The sequence below is a fragment of the Lates calcarifer genome, linkage group LG21 (genome assembly GCF_001640805.2).
Source record: "Lates calcarifer isolate ASB-BC8 linkage group LG21, TLL_Latcal_v3, whole genome shotgun sequence".
Classification (NCBI taxonomy): Eukaryota; Metazoa; Chordata; class Actinopteri; family Centropomidae; genus Lates; species Lates calcarifer.
Genome location: NC_066853.1, coordinates 24,135,022 through 24,155,923, shown reverse-complemented (window position 1 = coordinate 24,155,923; position 20,902 = coordinate 24,135,022). Strand labels below are relative to the sequence as shown.

The following is a 20,902-nucleotide window of genomic DNA, read 5'->3' as shown; positions in this document are numbered from 1 at the left end:
AGAAACATAACATGACTCAAAACACTAAATCCGGCAGATAAGGAGTCATAGATATCTAAATACTTACTTGTACATAATCCTCAAAGTAGAACTCATCCGTAGCAGTGTTGCAGAGAAACATCAGGTCAGCATACTACATAATCATGAGATTTTGAGACCTACGTGTTGCAAATGCGAACTCCATGTATCACAGAAGTTACCTTTTGTTATCAAAAATTATGTCGATAGTCGATAAAATTAATGCAGTGGAGATAAATGGATAAACAATGCACTGGAAAAGAAATTTGCGGTAAATGACGTAATAACAGTCGAGTTTTAACCTCATCTAATATACCGCTTTTATTCCGAAGGCAAATAATCTGCCTTCCGGGTAAGGGGTGGACATCACTAGCTACTGTACGCAGGCTGCTGATGTTAGGCTACTGTACGCCTCTTTGCCCCTAGATAAACAGCGAAAACAAGTACGACCAAAGCATACCAGGTACTGTACGATATAACATCATAACTAATGCAGGGTGTTAGTTCGAATGTTGATTTTTTGTTGTTGAAAAAAGCATGGTTTAGCTAGCTGCGCAGTGAAGCTAGCGTTATCTCAACTAACGTGTAGATTAACAGATGACAACATTACGAGAGCGGGGCGTGATGTTACTGTGAAGTTAGCCAGTGAAGCTCGACGCAAGTTATGATACCTGCTTTATAATAACCGAGTCTGCACAAACCGAAGATGAAATATGTCAGAAACACTGTGTAGGTAACCCTCGGCAGTTATATCCTCTGAGTAGTGACTTAGTTGTTAGCATTATTTGCTAACAATTAGTGTTACGGAACAAAAGCTTTATTATTGCATTTATCATTTTGTTTTAGCGGCTTTGCCTATTTGCCTTCCAGGTGTGGAGATGGAGGAGACTGAGGAGCAGTCAGACGTCAGTTTGAAGAAGGGAAACTCCGAGAAAGACAGTTTCAGGTTGGACTCTGCCCTACCACTGTTGCATCCGCGTTTGCCGAAAAGTCCATGCCTATCGGCAAACGTACCAACCCTATTATATCATATAACCCTATGTAAACATACACTGTTGAGTATATTCATCAGTGTCTAAGGGGTTGCACGCAATCACTGGGAGTCATTGCTTTTTATGGTATACACGAGGAAGATAATTAATTTAACTACCAGCCCAATATATTTAGCAAATTGCTTGATTACGTGGTGCTGGAGAATATGGTGGTGCTCTAAGTTTTACTTGAACATATCTGTGGCTCTACCATAGTTTAAAAAGGCGTTAAGTCACGGAGCGTCAGACATGTAGTCAATGAACAGTACCACCAGGTGCTGGATCTGGGAATGGAGGTTGGTCTGAGATATTTTGAATTGTCAATCCTGATTGTAGATAGCACTATTGTAGTATTTTCTTGTTTGTTGTGCAGTTGCATATTCTATCCAGATAATTGAGGTGGAGGTGGAGAAGACAGACTTACTGGCTGCTTTATCAAAAGTTCTTGTGGTATATCGGGATATTTTATGCCTTTCATGCTTTCTTGCCTTGTAGTCCAGGGGAAATATTTTTTTGTGAAACAAATGCCCATTTTCTAGAGAACTGTAAAGAATGCCATTACTGTACTGTGAATAGGGGATCAGTGTGATGGGCGATGATGATGTGGAATGGAGCCCAGCTTGTGTATGTCACACAATTAAAAAAAACTGCGTAACTTAAAAGATTTTGGAGTGATTTTCTAAGGTGGTTCATTTTGCTTTAATATTGTTTGGGTCAGTCCTTTGTGATTTCAACAGCTTTCAAATCACCAGTCTTTTCCTCACACGTCTCCTTATTTGTATCTAAATTTGGATTTAGCTTGGTTCATCTTAGAGCAGCCGATATACCCTTACCCCTTATAGACACTATTTTGTGTGGTTCTTGTCCAAGTTTGCCCAAGTTTAAAGTCAGTCAGTTAGAAAGACAGGGTTTTCAATGTCAACGTCGTTCTTTACTCCTTTTATCTTACTGTCTTGCATTTGATTGTGACATTATTTACAGCATCAAAGTATTTGTGTTATTTGATTTGAATTTGTTAACTAACACACGTCAATGTCTGCTGCTGTCCCCCAGAACCCCAAGGCTTTCCTGAAAGCAGAATTGTCTGTCTCGTTTAATATTGTATGTGCTTCAAGACTAAACACTGTACAATGCCAGTCTGCCTAGCTAGCGGCACACTGGATTACATTTCCCAATAACATGTAAATGCGGATTTGAAGAAAAAAACAATGTGTTGCCATCCAGTCTGATGAAAGAGCAGCCGGGTGCCCAACAGTTTTCAAAGGGAAGGGGCTTTTATGTTCACGTATGCAAGCTGGTTTCCTAATTCCTAATTTTTTAATAGGCCTATGTTGAGACATTTTACAGTGAGATTAGACGTGTGGTGCACAAAGGAAACTTGTAGACAAATGAAACAATTCACTAATCACTCAGTCCAACTGTGGAGTGCCCAAATCCTTGAGCCAGGACTTTCCTCATTTCACTCACTGGTTTGATTCTACAGAGGCCACGATTTCTTCAGTGTCTTGCTCATTTAATTCCCTTCATACAACAATTTTTGGACCTTTTAGCAGATATTTTTTGCTTCTGTAAATTGTAACTTCGACTCTCGGCCTCTCAAGACAGCAGCATTTCACACTTTTTAACCAGAATGGATGAAATCAGTCAGCTGTTGAGCACCGTAGAGCGCGTCCGCTCTGACAGCGTCTCCAGTGATGCTACTCAGTCAACGGGCAGCAAACTGGTTTTGCACCATCGGGTCAACCAGCTGATAACCTGCATTGATGACTTGGATCCTAATGACGAGTTGCATGAGAAAGTGGTTAAGACTCTGGATAACGCCTTCCTCGTCTGTGGCAAAAGATCCAACGAGCCAAAGAAAGACAGTTTCAGGTGGAGAGCAAATCGCTCCTCTTCACTTGTCTTTTTTGTATCCTGAAGATAGTTGGTGTTTATGTACAGCATATATGTCACTCTCTCCTTTTATTAATTTATTTTTACTTTTCTCTTTAACATTCTTTTATGGATTTTTCTCCTGTGGGTCTGATGAACTGCATTATTACCGGCTAACAAAAGACACTCTTGATTCTTGGTAATTGAAATCCTCTAGTAGAACTTTGTCCTTTTGAGTTTCAGTCATACATTTTACTGTGTTACTAAGCTGAGAAAATGTAATTATTACAGATGACATTTCTCACTATGTGTTAATTGTAGCAGCCTGACCTGCTTTTGGTAGCAGCACAGTGCTTACACTGTAACAGCTTTTAGCTTACTGTAACTCAGATGATGTGCTCATCTTTGCTGCACCGAATGAAGCTCTTTGATTTAAAATCTCAATTTCAAGTTTTTCAGTCATGAGGGGATACTTAATTTAGGTATATTGCCATTCCTAATAGCTTGCTCACTGCTGAACATTGTCTATTGTTGATGAAGAATGTATATATTTTGATATATTTTGATGTGAATTGCTGTACAAAATGACTGTTTTTTCCTTCTTCCATGCCCACAGGCTACACATGGTGACGTGGAATGTGGCCACAGCTGATCCTCCAGACGATGTAACCTCACTTCTCCATCTGAACTCCCAAAAGAGCCCAGACCTTTACGTCATTGGGTGGGTTGTGGCGGGGGTCGGTAGTTTGATTATATAACTGGATATGGGGCGGAGTGACTGACAATTAAAACTGTGTGTGTATGTGTGTGTGTGTGTGTGATAGTCTGCAAGAGGTTTACTCAGGGCCACTGAGATTTGTGTCGGACATCGTATTCGACGACCCATGGAGTCATCTGTTTATGTCTACCTTAGCGCCACGGAAATATGTTAAGGTACAGATCTTCTCAAAACACTTACACACATAAATACACATTATAAGTAACAGTCTTTTCAGTTTTTTTTTTTTTTACCAGTAAACAAGTCAAGTGAGACAATTTAATTGCTACAATTCTAGTCTTGTGTGATGAGATATTAACAGCACCTAGATTTACATGAGATGTCCACATTAATGAATTTGCTGCTGTATCTCCTCTGTGTGTGTTTCAGATGTCATCCATCAGAATGCAGGGTCTGCTGCTGCTCTTCTTCTCCAAGTTGGAGCATGTCCCCTTCATCAGAGATATCCAGGCCACATACACACGTACAGGCATTTTTGGTTATTGGGTGAGAGATACACACAAAAAAGAGTACATGACCCATTGAGCATTGCACTTCTATAATATTGCAGATTCTGTTCCATACATTCCCTGAGCCAAGTCAAAACCTGGTGCCTACACTACCCACAATGCAGCCCAACTGCTGACAGTGTGGTCAGAGATTTAGATTTGTTATGCCAATGATGGTTAATGTTGCCTTGAGTTACTAGCCTAAAGCAGAGATGATGAGCAGACTGCAGAGGTCTGGAAAACTCATTTCTCTCCAACTCAGATTTTTTTCATTTTCAAATTATCTTCAGCTGACCCTGACTCAAATGAGGACATTTATCAGACTTCACACAGCTCCCTTTGGAGTCACAAAAGGTTTTGTGATGTGTAAAATTTGCTCACTTCCCCTTTCAATAAGGAATAGAATAAAATCTTTGTTTAATGTGTCAAAACACATCTCACTGTGTGTCATATTGATGAACTATACCACAGAAGCAGAACTACACATTTAACATCTTATTTTGCCTCATCTATTTATTTATTTGTTTTCCAAAATATCAAAAATAGTTAATGAGCTGGTCTTGTTGCACTTGTTGTTGTTGTATGTTGAGAGTTTTGTCTTTTGTCTCTGTCTTACTTATTAATATCGTTACGCCCCACCCTTGGGTGGCCTTATGGGGCACACCACACTCCACCATTGACCCAAATCAGCCACAGACCAACCATCTAACAAACAGCCAAATTCATGGCATTTATTAACATAAAAGCAAACATATCAAACAACGAAGAGGAAACCAAGACTATAAAAGACACAAAGTCAAAACACAACAGCAACACAAAAAGAAACAAGCTGAGAGGCAACATGTTCAGCAGTCCCACACTAGGAGCCTCTGCCTTCTGACACTGGCAAAGGAGCTTTTAGGCACTTCACTAATGCCAGGCGCAGCTCATTGATGGCATCAGGTATCACCTTGGTGGAGCTAGTGGGAAGAAAGGAAGAGGACAGAGCACCACAAACATATAGCCGTAACAATACATTGGTGCCCTTCTTATGTAGCTTAAACCTCAATGAAAAGTGCAGAGTAGTTGAACAGAAATTGTGGTTTGTCTTCTTTCTTATCGCTGTCTGTTTGTCTCTCAGGGAAACAAAGGTGGAGTGTCTATCCACCTGTCTTTCTATGGCCACATGCTGTGTTTCCTCAACTGTCACTTGACTGCTCATATGAAATATGCCACTGAGAGGGTGGATGAGTTTGAGTACATCATGGACACGCAGACTTTTGAATGTGAAAAGGCTCCAAGAATTGCTGACCACAGGTGAGTAGCTGCACAAAATGCACAAACTCCAGTTTATGTTGTAATGAATGTAAAGCTTTGTTTACGTCATTGTTTCTCCAGACTGGTCTTTTGGTTTGGAGATCTCAACTTCCGAATTCAGGACCACGGCATGCACTTTGTCCGCACCTGTATCAACAATCAAACATACAACCTGCTGTGGAGCAAAGACCAGGTTTGAGAATTTATCTAGCTGTTTACAGGATAACTAATTCCTACTCATACTCTAATATAATAGCAGGGTTTCAACACAACACTTGAATGGTTGGTGCTATTATTATTCCTGCCTCATTTTGGAGGTTGTGAAATGTGTGTGTGTTACCATTTGCAGTTGATCATGATGAAGAAAAAAGAACAGATACTTCAGGAGTTTGAGGAAGGGCCTCTGGACTTTCAACCCACATACAAGTTTGACTTAAACTCTGATACTTACGACAGCAGGTAACTATTTCCAAGTAACATACAAAAAACAACATAATCAACCCTAATGAATCCTAATTATACTTGACAGTACATGCCCCTTAGAATATAGTAATATATTAATTTGTATATATTTTATATGCACCTCTCTTCAACTTCACAGGCTCTACAGGACATGGTTTGGCTTTAAGTAAGAGAGCAAAGTACATTTGTGTCCAAATCTCCTTTAATATGTCAGGTTACCTCTTTATTAACTCACCTAACTGCACTTCAGTATGGGTGTACACACAACTTTTAACAAACCACTAAAAGTTGTTTCCTCTTTTTTATGTTGTAACTTTTAACCATGTTTTTTAAGACTTAATGAAGATTATCTTCACCTTTAATACTCTGCAAAATAAACAAGCAGATAATCCTATCAGGTTGTCTCTGGAAAGAAAAGAAATGAAATGCTTGTTTATTTGACAGAATACTGCCTGAGCTACATGCCTGTTGTTTCAGGAGATAATACTGTTGTTAAAGGTACCCTGTGGAGTTTATGACCACTAGTGGAACTATGGAACAGTGTTTTTTATGAGTGGGTCCCTGTTTTGTTCATATCACAGGCAATTCCATGAGGGTTCACATTCCTACTGACTATTTTACACTATTTAACTGATTGACATGTGGTGGCAGTAATGCATAGCAACGTTCAAGGATTGAAAAGATTTTGAAATATTTAAAAATCAGCTTCACAGACGTTTTATGAAAAAGAATAGACATTCAACACATTCATTAGGCCTCTGGGATGCTTTTCATGGATTTTGTTAGAAACACACACACAGTGAAAGAAACTGATTTACAAAAGACTCTACAGAGTACCTTTAAATAGCAGAGTATCTGTGGTTTCTATTAATACACATTTAACCCACAGTTGTTTATATAAAAGCCAATGTAAACCTCTGTGGGTCCCTCAACAGCTGCTACATAACAGCTAACATGCATTGCCAGAAATAAATGTTTAAGCAGTGCTGGAGTTATTACTGGTTAATTCAATACATGTCTGTTTATAAATGTGTATAACTTGGACATGGTATTACTTACGATGGATATTTGTAGACAGCAGTGGCAGTTGTATGATCAACATATATACAATTAAGTTTCTGTGTCTTTAGAAACTGGAGATATGACAAGAATCAGGAATTACATACAAAAACTTGACCTGCCATCTTTAATTTCAGTTGTAATAATCTGTTAACGTGACATATAAATGTATTCTCTAGACCCACAACACAAAGAATGGTTATAACTACAAATCACTGAAAGAAATGTCAACATTGCTTGGTGTGGTAATATTCTGCTATTTGCAGAATGCTTTCAGGTGACCCCATCATTAAGACCACCACTATCTTGGCAGAGACTGTAACTTTTAATTTTTTACTTTTTCCTTGAATTTGTGTGTCTCAAGGCCCTGCCTGGTATGACATGGTCATGTAGTGTAGAGTTATTGCCTTAACATTATATAGTTTGACATTTTTTTGTTTTTTCCCACCTTCTCATCCATCACCCTCAGTCCTGGATCACACAACAGTGTTGAATCTTGCTCTAAATTGTTTACTTTTGTCACCGGACTAAAGCCCCCTCCTCTCTGCTCTCTGTCTGTTCATCATCATCTGTAACCACCTGTCTAGCGGAAAGAAGCGTAAACCTGCCTGGACGGACAGGATTCTGTGGCGGCTCAGACCCAAATCCTCAACCCCTGATGAGCAAGGTGAAGACACTGTGGATGCAAAGCAGGTTAAACAGCTGGAAGAGGATGAAAAGTACCCTCTGAAGATCAGGCAGGACTCGTACACTAGCAACATGGAGTATGGCATCAGTGACCACAAGCCAGTCATTGGCACCTTCACACTGGAGGTAAAAAACACTGTGCTCTCTAGAACAATTAAACATCCTTAAGCCACTTTTGCTTTACTTATCTCACTCATATACCCTTTATTCTCTTCTTTCTGATTTTAATCTATTAAGTGTAACCACAGTGTTGCACTGGGCAACATGTTCCTTACCATGAACACACACATTGTAATTAATTGTGAGTCCTACAGTCTCCTTGCTATAAAGTTGTGTAAGGGAGTTACTGAGCTTTTTAAAAAAATATTTGTATAAAGGTTATTTTTAACTTTTCAGTAGATAATAAAGAGGCAGACAGGAAGCATGGGGAGAGAAAGATAGAGGTCTCATGCCAGAATTGAACGACACACTCCTGACTAAAGCTTGTGTGTGTGTTCTAACCCTTCTAACCAGGGCACTCTAAAAATAAATGTTTTAAAAGACTTATGTCTTCATTAGGAAGGAATGCTCAGTATCACATCTTTGGGTCTTATTATGGTATTGCCTCTGGCCATTGTTTCTACCGGTTTTGAGATTGTTGTGCTGAGATCTGTGTCATCATCAGTAACTGTAACACTGCTCCAGTTTGGACAAAAAGACTGGTGAACAGTAAATCAGGATGATTTGTGAAAGTACAAACAGGAACACAGGAGTGAAACAAAACGCAGAGCCACAGAGATTCAGGTCGAAGCTAGAGCTAAAAGAGAGATTTTTTTTTTAAACAGAGCTTCCTCTCTGGTCTCCAGCACAGACACACATGAGATAAGCTGCTGAGGACACTGTTGAAGGGTCGACCCTGCTACCAAACAGGACGTGGTTATCCCTGTTGTGAGACTTTGGTGGAAAAGCATGAGATTACAACTTGGCTTGGCATTTTTGTGTTTAAAACTGATGTAACTGCCTGACTGCTGCTGTTTCTTCCCCTGTCGGACTTATTTTTAGTAATGTCAACTTGTTCTCAGATCCCTCACTTGGTTAAGTATCATAACTGATAGAAACTGTGGCCAAACCTATGAAAAGAAAATACACGTTGTGATAACAGGATTTATCCTTTTAATATTTACAAAGGATCTTTCGCTTACAGATTCATTTGTATAATAATTTACCATCAAAAGCCAAGACATGTTAAATTCTGAAATTCATTTGTCCTTGCATCCAGCTGAGGAAGATCTTCGAGATACCTCTGGTGCGTCTGCAGGCAGAGGGCGACTGGAGCGCAGACATTGATGCCATGGTTCACTACACTCCTCTGCAGCCATTCCCCTCCAGTACATGGGACTGGATTGGACTCTATAAGGTCAGCTAAACAACATCTGTTTACCGTTGTCAGTTTAATTGTGATATTTCAGTGTGAGAGTCTTGAATCTTTGTATGAAATTCAGGTTGGATTCACCAGTATGACAGACTACCTCACCTACACATGGGTGAAAGACGATGAGGTGGCCTTTAGTGAGGAAGTCATACAGGTAGTAGCTTGTGCACCAGTGAGTAAAAGTACTAGAACACCCCCACAGGTTCTATAAATGTGCCTCTGTTTTTGTAGGTGTATGTTAGTAAAGAGGAAATCCCTGTGCGAGGAGGAGATTGTGTGCTGTGCTACTACAGCAGTGTTCTGAGGTGCATTGTTGGAATCAGTGAACCATTCAAGGTGGGTAATACTGTAGGAACACATATATTGTATGCCCAGATCAGTCCAATTATGGATGTTAATTTTTCCCTTCATCTTCAAGCACTTTGAGCAGAGTTCCTGGTCATGTAAGTAAGGACCAGGCTGATCTTTCACTCTCTCTTTTAGGTCCATGAGTCCAAGGTAGCCATTGAGGAAGGCTTGGTGCCTGAGAGGATTAACGGACTAGATAAAACTGTAGCGAGTGAAGACCCTTGGAACTGATCTGGCAGGAGTCACAACTGTGGTATGATGTGGAGATGAATCTCTGAACAACAACCAAGCTTTCATAACTGTACTTCTTAACCTGCCACTGAAAGAACAGATTAGGAAACGCTGCCTGTTCATGCTTTTACACATCCCCACTGACCTCTCTGATGCTGCTGTTGTGGCTCTTAACTTACATCACTGTGGTCAGTACACTTTTTCACAGCTGGTCTCTATGCTCACATTTTCTATATATATGTTAACCAGAGTTTAAGGTCTGACTAAAATCAAAACCAGAAAATGTTAATCCTTTATCAGCTGACTTAAAACCTGAGAAGGGATAGATTAGAACTCAAATTCAGAATTGCAGGTACAGCAGTGAATGCCATTGATTTTGATGGTTCTATAGTTGCATGCATATAGCATGAGCATTCGATATGATGAAACACTGATTGGATGTTATGTGTTTGGCTGGTGAGGAATGGGGGGGTTAGGGTTCAACCAGAGGTTTTCAAACTGAGGCACACTTCCCAATGAGTATGTGGAGAGAGGCATGAGGTAAAGATACTGCGTGAGGTGAAAGAGATAGGTGCATGTGGGTTATTTAACGTAGGTCTGCCTACATGTTTGACCAGCATATCAGTACGATCAGCAGATAGAGCTTCAGCACAGGCTGTGTCACGCAGCTCATTGAGGCTATTAAAAGCATCTGCGCTTGATTTCCGCAGTTTGCATCAGATTTCTGGCTGTGTCAGTTTGAAAAGCCCTGGGTTAACATATGGATAAAATAGTAAATTAAGTATGTTGTAAGATCTGTGAAAAACCTGCTGCTCTGTGTGATCAGTCCAATATGTGTTGATAGTTTTTAGTTTAAGGCTGTGTTAATGCATCAAAATAGTTTAAAAAAATCTCCAAATGCTGAAGTTGCTCTCGGTGTCGCTAAAAGAAAAGCTGGGACTCTTAAGGAAGTGTAGAACAAACCTGCTACAATTATGAAAAAGAAAAGGGAATTGCAAAATTAACAATTTCACCATTTCACCATTTTTTGTTTATGTGACACTGTAATCACATTTATATACACAGGGTTGTGGTCCACTGTTGTGGGAAACATTCACTGCTTACTCACAAACATAAAGAGATGGCTGTCCTTGCAGCCACTCTAGTTATACACAACTAATTTGTGTGACCCAGAAAGCCAATATGATGCTGGAGCTGTCTTAAAGTTTTGAAATAAAAAGTGTCATAAGTTCATACCTGTAGAGGCTGTAGTCAAATAAAAGCTGTATATTATCAGTATACTGATAATGACTCAAGAGAAATCCAGATTTAGGTGAAGTATTCAGTTTCAGTTTCTACTCTTTTATCTTACAAAAACAACATGCAGTATTTATTAAAAAGGAATTCTTCATTCTGAAATATGAGGATAATTGTTAGTCCTGCAGGGCTGATCTTAATCTGTGTACTGTCCTAAAAGCATTGCTGTGCTGGATCTGTTCATTGTTTTAATGTTTAAATGTATGTTATTTGAAATACAAATAGGGCTCACAGAATATCTTACCTTGGTGTGTGAATGGACTGCTGTAGGAAGATAAGAAGTTTTGATTTTCTCCTCATAGTATTTTACTTCAGTTGTTCCTGGAGAACTTGAAAACATAGATTTTTATATAATGGAACTTTTTCTTTTTTGGGGAGCAGATTACTTATGACTCATTTTCAGCTTGCTGTTTCATTAACCCACCAGCAGTTTTTCTTAATATTAATCATTCCCTTTTAGTACTGTCTATGGTGTTACAGTGAAATGGAGAAGATATGTTGCACTGTTTATTGTAATGAAAAAGTATTTACAGCCTGTTGTGTTATTATTAGTGTGTACTAAGAAAGAATATGTATATCTTATTTTTAGACAACAATATGGATTCAGTAAGTGCCTTTGAAATGATTGTTGCTTTACATTTACTGTACTGTACTATGCTGCTCAATTTTGATACAGTATGTATCATTAATATTCATTAGATTATTTATCGCAACATGGCATGGTTTTCATGGCCTTTTCTTGCGATGAGATTTGATTTCAAATATCGCTCCTCTAAACTTTAAGCTCCATGAAGAAGATCTCTTTTACTGAATGTTGTTATTGGCTTGCTGGAATCAATTATATTAGCCAATTTATGTCACTGATATTTTTTTTTTAACTGAAGAGTGACTTATTTTCTCAGCTAGTAACAAAATTTAATGTACTGTGTAGCCTTGCAAATGCAGATATTAAATACGTCTCACTTTATTCTTTGTGTGGTCTATTTATTTAGCAATTAGCGCTTTTACTCACCAGTCACGTGTCGATGACGGCAGCCCCAGTGAAATGGACCGTCCATGACGCGTCATTTGTTGTCATAGTAACCATTTGTTTAGTTTCATCTTGACTCCGGTGAGAGGCAGGAAACATTCATTTTGGTGGTTTTTTAACCTTACGGAACAAGGTATGATCAAAGACAATACCTGTTTTTCCCTATAATGTATTTTTTGTTAATGTTATAACGCGTCAAACCACAAGTTTCAGTTTCAGTAACTAGTTAAACTATGGGCTAAAGTTAACGCTGTCTTGTTTTCTGTGGTGTTAACTGTAGCTATCCAGTCGAAGTAATGCGCTCTGTTTTCATAGGAATACAACTTTTACAAATCTTTTACGGATGTTAAAGCTCATGTTTTGTATTTTATTTTTATTAAGCTTTTATTTCATTAAGGAAAATAAGCTTGGCTACATACATTCCAAAGCAAATAAGAAAACAGCTCGGGGATAATTCATTACATGACTATTTAGTCATACTGTAAAATATGAACGTCTTATGAAATATGTTCTTTACTGACATTAAAATATTAAATTACATAATGCCTATTAATAATGACACTACTAGTAACATTAAATAAATCCACTATTTAATGTATATAGTTGTTATGCTTTACATTTATGGTACTTTGTGTGTTAAATGTTCCTGTGTATGTGTTTTTTATTAGTAGTATGTTGTGTTAACTATTCCTCTTGCACTATGAGCGCAATTTATGTTCTTCTTACCTGCCTACCCTGTCAGTGACTGACCCCCACTGGAGAACAATGTCTGCCATGGACCGAAATCCACAGCAAAATGGTGGACCTAATCTACTGAGTATTGAGGTTTTGAGGAACCACTCAGAACTCTTCAGAGCAGAATGTATGAAGCTGATCCTAGAAACTGATAAAGCATGCCAACGCATGAAAGATGATGACAACAAGCGGTTAGGTAAGTAGAGGAATAAGAATCACCTAATCTGTGTTTAGCACACATTACAAAGGCTTCAGAGTTGTACTGCAGTGTTTTTTCCTCTGGTTTTCAGATCAGCGAGTCAGAGACATCCAGTTCCTGAAGAAGGAGCTGGAGCTGAAGTTGGAAGAGATTATTGTGGAAATCGACGTCCTCATAGCATTGCAGAGCAGAGTGGTGAAGGCCCTGGAGGCCTGCAAAGAGCCTCTGAGAGTCACTGTTCTCTGTCTGGAAGAGAGGTGAGGCTGGAAAATGATGGACAAAAGAGGATCTTGATGAGACAAAACATATTTTTGTGCTTTGCTACATCAGAAACCATTGCAAGTTACATGTCTTCTGTCTTATAGATTTGGCAGCTATCTTTGGTTGTCAATAACGCAAGCCACTTGAACTAAGAACTTCTTACCCCACTCTCACTTTGAAGTTTTTATGTCACATCCATCATTTTATCCTGTTCAATAGGTGTTTATTTTGGTTTGTCTGACACAGGTGCAACTAAATGTGAGGCTTGCAGTTGTAACTAAATGGAACAAAGTCATCATTACTATTAGTTTTACCTGTGTGTTTTATACTATCACAAGTCAAAATGTCTGTCATGGAAAAAAGAAGACTGCAGCCATATATTGTAAACAAAGTCTTTAGGTTTTATATACATTTATCTCTGTACACCAGCAGAATGAGGTCTACTATACTATTTTGGGTTTACATGACAAGAAAGTTCTTATGAAAACGTAATGACGAATGAGCAGATGAGTAAAGCTCTTTGTGTTTGTTCTGTGGACTGCAGAATGAAACGTCCTCCCTCTGAGAGGCTGCATGACGATGTGGACCGTGAGCTGCTGAAGGAGAGGGAGGTTATTGAGGGGGTAGCAACCCTTCTGCAGCGTGTAGTAGAGCAGATCACTGAACAGATAAGGTAAGAAAGATGGATGAGGTGAGATTATATGGGCTCTATGAAGGGGATCTTATACTGTATGTATGCCAACCTTTTGGATTTTCTAATTTTTATTGTCTTGAAACCTGGAAGGAAAATCACATCTCTTGACAGTAAAACCAAGACAAAACTTACTGTTTTGTGTTCCAGACTGAACCGATCTGCCAAGTACCATTTAGAGCAGGATCTGAAGGAAAAATTTAAGGCTCAGTGCATTGACAACTCCTGTGCCTTAATGACCACCCATTCCATCAACAACCAACCGAAGTCCGAAAACAATGTTTTGCAGAGGTAAGCTATGATTCTCCTGATCTTTAACCTTTTTTTTAATAATTTGAAATCATTGTCAGTGTATGTCTAGGAGGGGTCTGTCATATTCTCCTCAGTGTTGGAAACATACAAAAACAGATATTTAGTTTGCTTCAGGTCTTTCTAAGTTTTTGAAATGTCTCTGTCTCTCAGCTTGACAGTGACTCCAAAGCAGTGGGAAAACATCTCAGACATCAACATAGCCAAAGCAGAGCAGCAGAAGACCAACTCTCTGTACCTGCGGGCCCTCGTGGAGTCTCTCCTGGAGCAGACGGCCACTGACATACAGAAGCAGGTCCAGGCCACCACAACAGCCTTACAGCTCAACGTCCAGGAAATCAAGTCTGCCAAGAGCCAGATGGAGGATCAACTGAGCAAGGTACAGCAGATGAGGGAAGAGTATAAACTGAATTCAGCAGAGAGAGTGAGGTGTCAATAATGTGTTTTTATTAAAAATAGATATCAGTCAGCCAGTGTTGGAAAATAATGTGACTGATTCATAGCACATGATTTAAACCTCATTTCAGAAGTCTTTCCATTCTGCCAAGAGACACAAACACTCCTGCTTTTTATAGCATAAAAACATTTCTGTATTGCATTAGCATAATCAATACACATGATATAATGTTAATGTCTCTTGTGCCTTGACATTGTATGAACACAATGTTGAACAAAACTTTGGTGACTAACAAGAAATTCAAAACAAGTGAAATCAATCTCTGGCTTCAAAACTCTAATTGCAAATGGTGAAGCTACTGTGGAAACCCTGAGTGTACTGAATTTAGCAAGGATGTGGTTTGTGGCTAATAAATTAAACTTTTTATTTGTAACAGGAACGTATCATTTATTCTTTCAAAAGTTACATACATTTCATAGCCCCAGGAAATTACTTACAATGAGATGGTGCCATTTTTTTCAAATGTTTTTGTAGTTTTTGTCTCATAGTAGCAATAGCTTGATATAATGTTGCTACTAATTTACTACTGAGTATAAATACTTGTTGACCCTGGTGTGACACGTCTCTACTCTCTAGATTCTGTCTGAGTTTGCCAGCCAGCAGAGGATCAGAGAGGATCTCCAAGTGGCCATCACAGAGAATGAGCAGTTCCTGAGGTTGGCCCAGGCCCGGCTGGATTTACGTCGCCTGAGACCTTCAAAAGAGCAATGCCACGATCCAGCACAGACCCAGCTCCTTGTGGAGGTCCAGCAGCTCACCACTCACATCAACAAGTAAGGCCAGAACACACTCACCTCTGATGTGAAGAGACAATGTAACAAATGCATTAAAAAAATGTTTAATGATGCCTGTGTGGACACACAGCTGTTATAGCTATTAGTTTAGATAAGCTAAAATGATATGAAATGGTGTTAAAACATTATACTAAAATGGTGATACTGACAAGTTTAAAAGTGCAACAAAGTATGTTCAATACTTTTAGTAGTCAAAAAATAAAACCAATTTATTACTTAATTATATATTATTGACAAAAATGACCTACCATGTCTTTAATGTTTGGTTTTGATTGACTGTGTTGATGTCATGACCTTCTACCACTGTTCATCCCATTTGGCTGATGTACTGTTTAGAGATCTACCCATTTAGGATGGTTAATTATGTGTCATCTATTTATCTCTGTACTCTCAGACTGCATGAGGCAGTGGCCCAGTCAGAGGAGGAGCAGAGGGCTCTTGTTCGCTGCCAGCTGGAGCTGCAGGAAAACATTGAGATCAAGGCCAGCTCTGTCTACATTGATGAGGTCATCTGCGCCCACCACAGGGAGCCCATCATCATACATAACTTCTGAGCGGTCAGCAACAAGAAAGGTCTATTCAAAATGCAGTTATATAAAATTCAGTTAAAAATATGTGTGAGTTTATTTCTCTTTAGTATGGTCTACACAGGGATTCAGATTATTCTACGGTCTTCACTGTGAGGGTGGTGTGACTACATTTTTTGTCTTGACTGGAAAATTCTGTTACGATTATATTGGTTCCAATCCTATTAATTTGACCCCCAAAAAGAAAACCTTACATATACAAAACCTTTGAATCATTTTTTTATGCTTAAAAATTCACTATTTTTATCCATGTTGTTCAACATATGAGATAAGCAAATTATAACACAATGTTTTGTATTGGGCCAGAACCTGCAATAAGTAACTTGTGAAAAAAGGAGACCAAGAGCTGGTTACACAAGGTGTGTGTAAGGTCAGTGTTAACTGAGAGAAATTAAAATGAGTTATTAGTTATTAATAAATAATTGCACCATGCAACTGTTGGCTGTTACTATTGTGTAGCAAACTAAACCAAATGACAAAACTAATGTTAGTTTACTAACACATGCCCTATCTTACTAGACTGAAGAGCACAAGAGGTGATATGGAATATGGTTGATGTGCAGTATCTGACCTGACCCTGGATCAAAACTGTCAACTTGTCAAAGTTAAAAGTTTGCAGAGGTTATGTTTCACAAAATTGTACAATATACCTCAACTAACAAAACATTATGCCACGTATATATGTATACATGATGTTTAGACAGAGGCAGGTAGCATTACATTATACGAGTATCTGTATTTGTATTTAACAGAAAATACATAATTATCAGGAGTGTCAAGTTTGCTTAGATACAGCATATTATACTCTGAGCCACCTTCTCTACCTTCACCTTCTTTAAGACATGCAAACACTAGCAAAAACTAAAGATCACAAAAATTTTAAACAGAATGTAACCCTTCATACATGAGAAAATCCATCCATCAATACATTCTTTATACCTCTTATCCTTCAGGGTTGCAGGGGGGCTGGAGTGACTGGGCGAGAGGCAGGGTACACCCTGATCACCTGTGTATCACAGGGCTGACATATAGAAACAAACAACCATTCACCAGTCACATTCACACCTACAGGGATTTTTTAGAGTCACCAATTAACCTAACCTGGACTGTAGGAGAAGCTGGAGAGAACCCATGCAGGCACATGTAAACTCCAGAGAAGACCTGGGTGAATCCAGGTTTGAATCCCGGAACCTTCTTGCTTTGAGGCAACAGTGCTTCCCACTGCACCACTGTGCCACCCATAAGAAAATCTATTCTAATGTAGGGAAATAATAAAGTTACATTATAACAATCCACACACTACTTTTAATAATGACTTCTTGATCAAATATTTCTGAGGCAGCATATCCCCTCTGAGGAGTTCTGTCTTCATTTTAAGACGATGTAGACTTGACACTTGACCTAAAAACACACAGGAGAGGGGGGAAAACCTCTTATCAGTGTTATCATTGGAACCTTTCTGCAATGTTAAAACAAATCTTGAGTGATGCAGGAATGTTACCTGATGCCAACGTAGTGTGAGGCTAGGCAGGGCCAGGTGACAGTGAGGGCAGGTGCTGATCTTGTCTGGATCTCCTCCGTCACCCCAGGGGCCGTTGCCTGACAGGGTGCTTGCCTTATAGGTGCTACTTAGCCGAGTGATCACCTGTCCGTAGAAATCATCCCCATTCTTGCTCTCTTCCTCCTCTGGCTTAGCCTCTTTGTAGTAGTCCCACCTGATTGCTGGGACACACTCCAGCTAGTTTGTGGAGATACAAAGATATTTCTTTAATGACTGTGTGTTAGAAACAGCAGTTTGCTCTCTTGCAAATCAGAGGTTACATTTAAGCAGAGAGATGCACCCTTGCTCAATGTAATACACTACTGGGGTTTACTGCCACAGTCTTACTTGGTATGGTATGACCAGTAACTTGTGGTTGCTAAATTCAGCTAATGGTAGTAAACTTGTGCTGTTCGCTAACTTAGTAATTTATTATTCTTATCCACTTGTGCTATTGCTGTAATATCTTAGCATTTTGAACAATTGCTACCATTATCTCATAACTGTCATTTGTAGCCTCAGTTGCTGCTATAACAAACAAAAAAAACAGTATATGAGTATATAATATACAGCATATATAATAACAAAAAGATATTAGCTGCAATTGATGACATCACACATCGTCAATCTTAATTTTAGCCAAATATGTATGTACAATATCTAATTGTTGATGCAGGTTATCATATCACACAACTTCAAACAACTTGCTTTCATTTTTCAGATCTTTACGTTTTTTTTATGCTGCCTATGTTTAACTTGAGGAACCCTTAAGAGAAATGCTGTGGGAAAAAAAATGTATACCTCATGTTTCTCAATATCCTCAGCTGCAATCAATGCCGTACATCCCTTACAGGTAACAGTCACTTTTGCTGCATAAAGAGAATGGGCAAAGCAAGAGTTAATCAGAGCAAATAAAAATACTGTGGAGGTTTGACATTTTTGCTGAATCCTGCATCCTCTTACTCTTGTTTGATGGAGTGCTGGTAGTTTGAGGTGGACTCGAGCCGTTGTTAGAGGCAGAGCAGGTCAAGCCGTGCTCTGGCTGGTCCCTCAGTTTGACGTAGCGGTTGCAGTCCCTGCACAGCTCAGTGCGACTCCCACAGACCAGACAGTGTTCGTCCAGCTCCTTCCATGGCAGCACCAGCTCGCAAAACTGACATGTCTGCGGACGCTCCACGCACTCATCAGACTGAGAGACAAAGCAGAGCAGAGTCAGACAGATAAATAGATGCACTGCAGTTAATCTTTTACTACAAATCTGGTATCAGCCAGTCAGTGCTGCTCTTTCAGAGGCTTTTCTACAATGGCAAGAAGTAAAACTGAAAATGTACGTTCTGGGATTTGTAGGTATGAAGGTGGAAATAACAAGATCTAGAGTTTCAATCTAGGAACATCCAGAGATATCCCAACTTTAAAGTCCTTAGTGTGTCCTAATCTCCACTGATACTGCATCCTACATATCCCATAATGCAACAAGATCCATCTTTCTTTACACCCTCCCAGGCTGGTGAACATATTTCAAACCCTATGTCCCCTGTTTGTGATTCAGACTTTCCAAAAAAAGTAGTGAGATAACCTTATTGACATCAGTATGACATCACTAGGGTCCTTTTTTTCTATGAATGGTCAAATGTTTTTATTTACATGCTGGTTAATAGCTTGACCTTTTTAGCCACCAGTGACGCCAATGAGGAGTGGACAGGGGGGAATAAAGGGGAAAAGAAATAGAAAAAGCATTCACATGACAAAAATACATAATGAGAAGCAAATAATAATGTGGATTCTATGAGAAATATTTCCTCTATTGTGCAATATTATACTGCAACTGACCTCATGATCCATTAGGTGACGACGCTCCATCTTCTGGTTACACTTGGAGCATCTCACCTGCAAGGAAAGAGAGTTGTAAACCCTATAGAGAATACACTATCATGTGGTAGAGATTGTGTGTGTGTGTGTGTGTGTGTGCGCGCACATACCTGTGTGTGCTGTTCCTCTCTGTGTTTGTCCAGTTGCTCTCTGGGAACTGCTTCATCACAGTCAGGACAGACACATAAGAAGCGACGGCAGTGTGTTTCATGTAGAGCAAAGTTTGCCTCTGCCACCTCTTTGTTGCTTTGAGAGAGAGGAGACAGTCATCTGCTATCTTTTTTATTTGGAGATATATTTTATTAAAGCAAAGTACCGCGCTCTGTGTATTGCATATATAGTGTCTATAAGAGATTTTACAGAATTTTTTACTGATGTGTGATCAGAAATGAGGCAGGAAAACGTTTTTTTGCTGAGGGGAGGATAGTTGAAAGATAAAGGACACTAAATTTGTCCAATGCAGAGTGTACTAATCCTGTTTGTACACAGCTTTATATGTTCTATCACAGTCTTGTGGGACTGGTATGTCCATTATGATAAATACAAAATACATGTGACACCTTGACCTCAGTCTGCGTCATAACAGAACGTTTAAAGTGAAATGTGTTTCATAAAGTTTCTCTGTAGTATAATTTACACCAGGCCTTTTATTCAGTATCTTTGTATGCGAAAATAGAGAATGGCCAGAATTTTTAATATTTTATGTTTGCCAATTAGCATATTGTTAATTTCGCTTGTAATTTGCACTTTGGTGCCTGTTGTGAAATGTCGATAGAAGCTATCTGAAAGTGAAAGGCGACTTGAGTCTCTCAAAGAATCTTAATGGTTTCTTACATAAATACTTGTAGAAAACTCCTCTTTATATGGTCTTAGATAGTCACTGGTACAGTGTTAGGATTTCCTTTTTTCTTGTCTTTTCTTTAAAAAAAAATCTTACAAATATCGTTTTATATAATCCACCCAGAAGGACTTTATCTCAGTGCTGCTCGCTGCCTTGTGAGGTGATTGTTTGCTGCCCGAGCAATAGGCTACTAACAAACACTGCATTGAGAGTGAATCCAATTTATTTGTAAAAGGTCCAATCTGCTTTACGTCCTACATATTCTCTATTCACCTGCCACTGATCAAAACAACCGTAAACAAACAGACCTGTAGACACCGTGTTTACATATAACATGACCTGTAAACACCGTGTTTACATATAACATATAACATGAACAAAATAACTCAGATGTTAACTCTCACCACTGACTGCAGGTGCGTGTTGCCTCTTTGTTATCCATCGACAGAAATCTTCGAATAAAGATACACAAACAGGAGAAGATTAATCAGAACTTGTAGTCTGCCTTTCTGACACTTTACGTCTCACTTCTCCAAAACAGAAAGTGAAATCATCTGTTCCGCCTTATGGCTCCACCACAGGCGGTTGGTTTGTGCATCTACCACAGGGTGT

The 20,902-nt window shown here is 39.1% G+C and overlaps 3 protein-coding genes across 8 annotated transcripts; 2 read left to right on the top strand and 1 right to left on the bottom strand.

Moving 5' to 3' along the window:
* The first annotated feature begins 336 nt into the window (after window positions 1-336).
* Window positions 337-11,944, top strand: inpp5ka (inositol polyphosphate-5-phosphatase Ka). Of its 6 annotated transcripts, XM_018684052.2 has the most exons (15): window positions 352-481; window positions 889-964; window positions 3,105-3,120; window positions 3,538-3,642; window positions 3,746-3,854; window positions 4,069-4,185; window positions 5,308-5,483; window positions 5,565-5,676; window positions 5,833-5,942; window positions 6,085-6,111; window positions 7,592-7,817; window positions 8,950-9,087; window positions 9,173-9,256; window positions 9,334-9,438; window positions 9,586-11,944. In XM_018684052.2, the coding sequence occupies exons 4-15, from the start codon at window positions 3,545-3,547 to the stop codon at window positions 9,679-9,681; spliced, it is 1,398 nt and encodes a 465-aa protein (XP_018539568.1). In that variant the 5' UTR covers window positions 352-481; window positions 889-964; window positions 3,105-3,120; window positions 3,538-3,544; the 3' UTR covers window positions 9,682-11,944. The 6 variants fall into 6 exon arrangements, with proteins under 6 accessions (XP_018539565.1, XP_018539568.1, XP_018539564.1 ...); XM_018684049.2 differs by lacking the exon at window positions 3,105-3,120 and having other exon boundaries at window positions 337-481; XM_018684048.2 differs by lacking the exons at window positions 352-481; window positions 3,105-3,120 and adding an exon at window positions 516-747.
* Window positions 11,945-12,034: 90 nt separating this feature from the next.
* On the top strand, window positions 12,035-16,067 carry tekt1 (tektin 1). The gene is made up of 8 exons (XM_018684054.2): window positions 12,035-12,140; window positions 12,750-12,938; window positions 13,033-13,198; window positions 13,747-13,875; window positions 14,044-14,184; window positions 14,356-14,581; window positions 15,236-15,432; window positions 15,848-16,067. The coding sequence occupies exons 2-8, from the start codon at window positions 12,773-12,775 to the stop codon at window positions 16,005-16,007; spliced, it is 1,185 nt and encodes a 394-aa protein (XP_018539570.1). The 5' UTR covers window positions 12,035-12,140; window positions 12,750-12,772; the 3' UTR covers window positions 16,008-16,067.
* Window positions 16,068-16,756: 689 nt separating this feature from the next.
* Window positions 16,757-20,859, bottom strand: xaf1 (XIAP associated factor 1). Its single transcript, XM_018684056.2, has 7 exons — window positions 20,695-20,859; window positions 19,560-19,695; window positions 19,411-19,467; window positions 18,544-18,769; window positions 18,382-18,449; window positions 17,542-17,778; window positions 16,757-17,441 (listed from the first exon to the last, which is right to left on the bottom strand). The coding sequence occupies exons 1-7, from the start codon at window positions 20,730-20,732 to the stop codon at window positions 17,409-17,411; spliced, it is 795 nt and encodes a 264-aa protein (XP_018539572.1). The 5' UTR covers window positions 20,733-20,859; the 3' UTR covers window positions 16,757-17,408.
* Between the last annotated feature and the right edge of the window lie 43 nt (window positions 20,860-20,902).

What these genes read in the sequence shown, in the direction of transcription:
- inpp5ka (XM_051065685.1), top strand. Translation starts at nt 2,680, where the DNA reads ATGGATGAAATCAGTCAGCTGTTGAGCACCGTAGAGCGCGTCCGCTCT. An exon ending in CCAGACCTTTACGTCATTGG is followed by an intron (nt 3,643 to 3,745) that starts GTGGGTTGTGGC and finishes TGTGTGTGATAG; the next exon opens with TCTGCAAGAGGTTTACTCAG. An exon ending in ACTGGATTGGACTCTATAAG is followed by an intron (nt 9,088 to 9,172) that starts GTCAGCTAAACA and finishes TATGAAATTCAG; the next exon opens with GTTGGATTCACCAGTATGAC.
- tekt1 (XM_018684054.2), top strand. Translation starts at nt 12,773, where the DNA reads ATGTCTGCCATGGACCGAAATCCACAGCAAAATGGTGGACCTAATCTA. An exon ending in CAGATCACTGAACAGATAAG is followed by an intron (nt 13,876 to 14,043) that starts GTAAGAAAGATG and finishes TTTGTGTTCCAG; the next exon opens with ACTGAACCGATCTGCCAAGT. An exon ending in GAAAACAATGTTTTGCAGAG is followed by an intron (nt 14,185 to 14,355) that starts GTAAGCTATGAT and finishes TCTGTCTCTCAG; the next exon opens with CTTGACAGTGACTCCAAAGC.
- xaf1 (XM_018684056.2), bottom strand. Translation starts at nt 20,732, where the DNA reads ATGGATAACAAAGAGGCAACACGCACCTGCAGTCAGTG. An exon ending in ACACGCACCTGCAGTCAGTG is followed by an intron (nt 19,696 to 20,694) that starts GTGAGAGTTAAC and finishes TCTCTCTCAAAG; the next exon opens with CAACAAAGAGGTGGCAGAGG. An exon ending in GTCACCTAATGGATCATGAG is followed by an intron (nt 18,770 to 19,410) that starts GTCAGTTGCAGT and finishes TTTGTCTCTCAG; the next exon opens with TCTGATGAGTGCGTGGAGCG.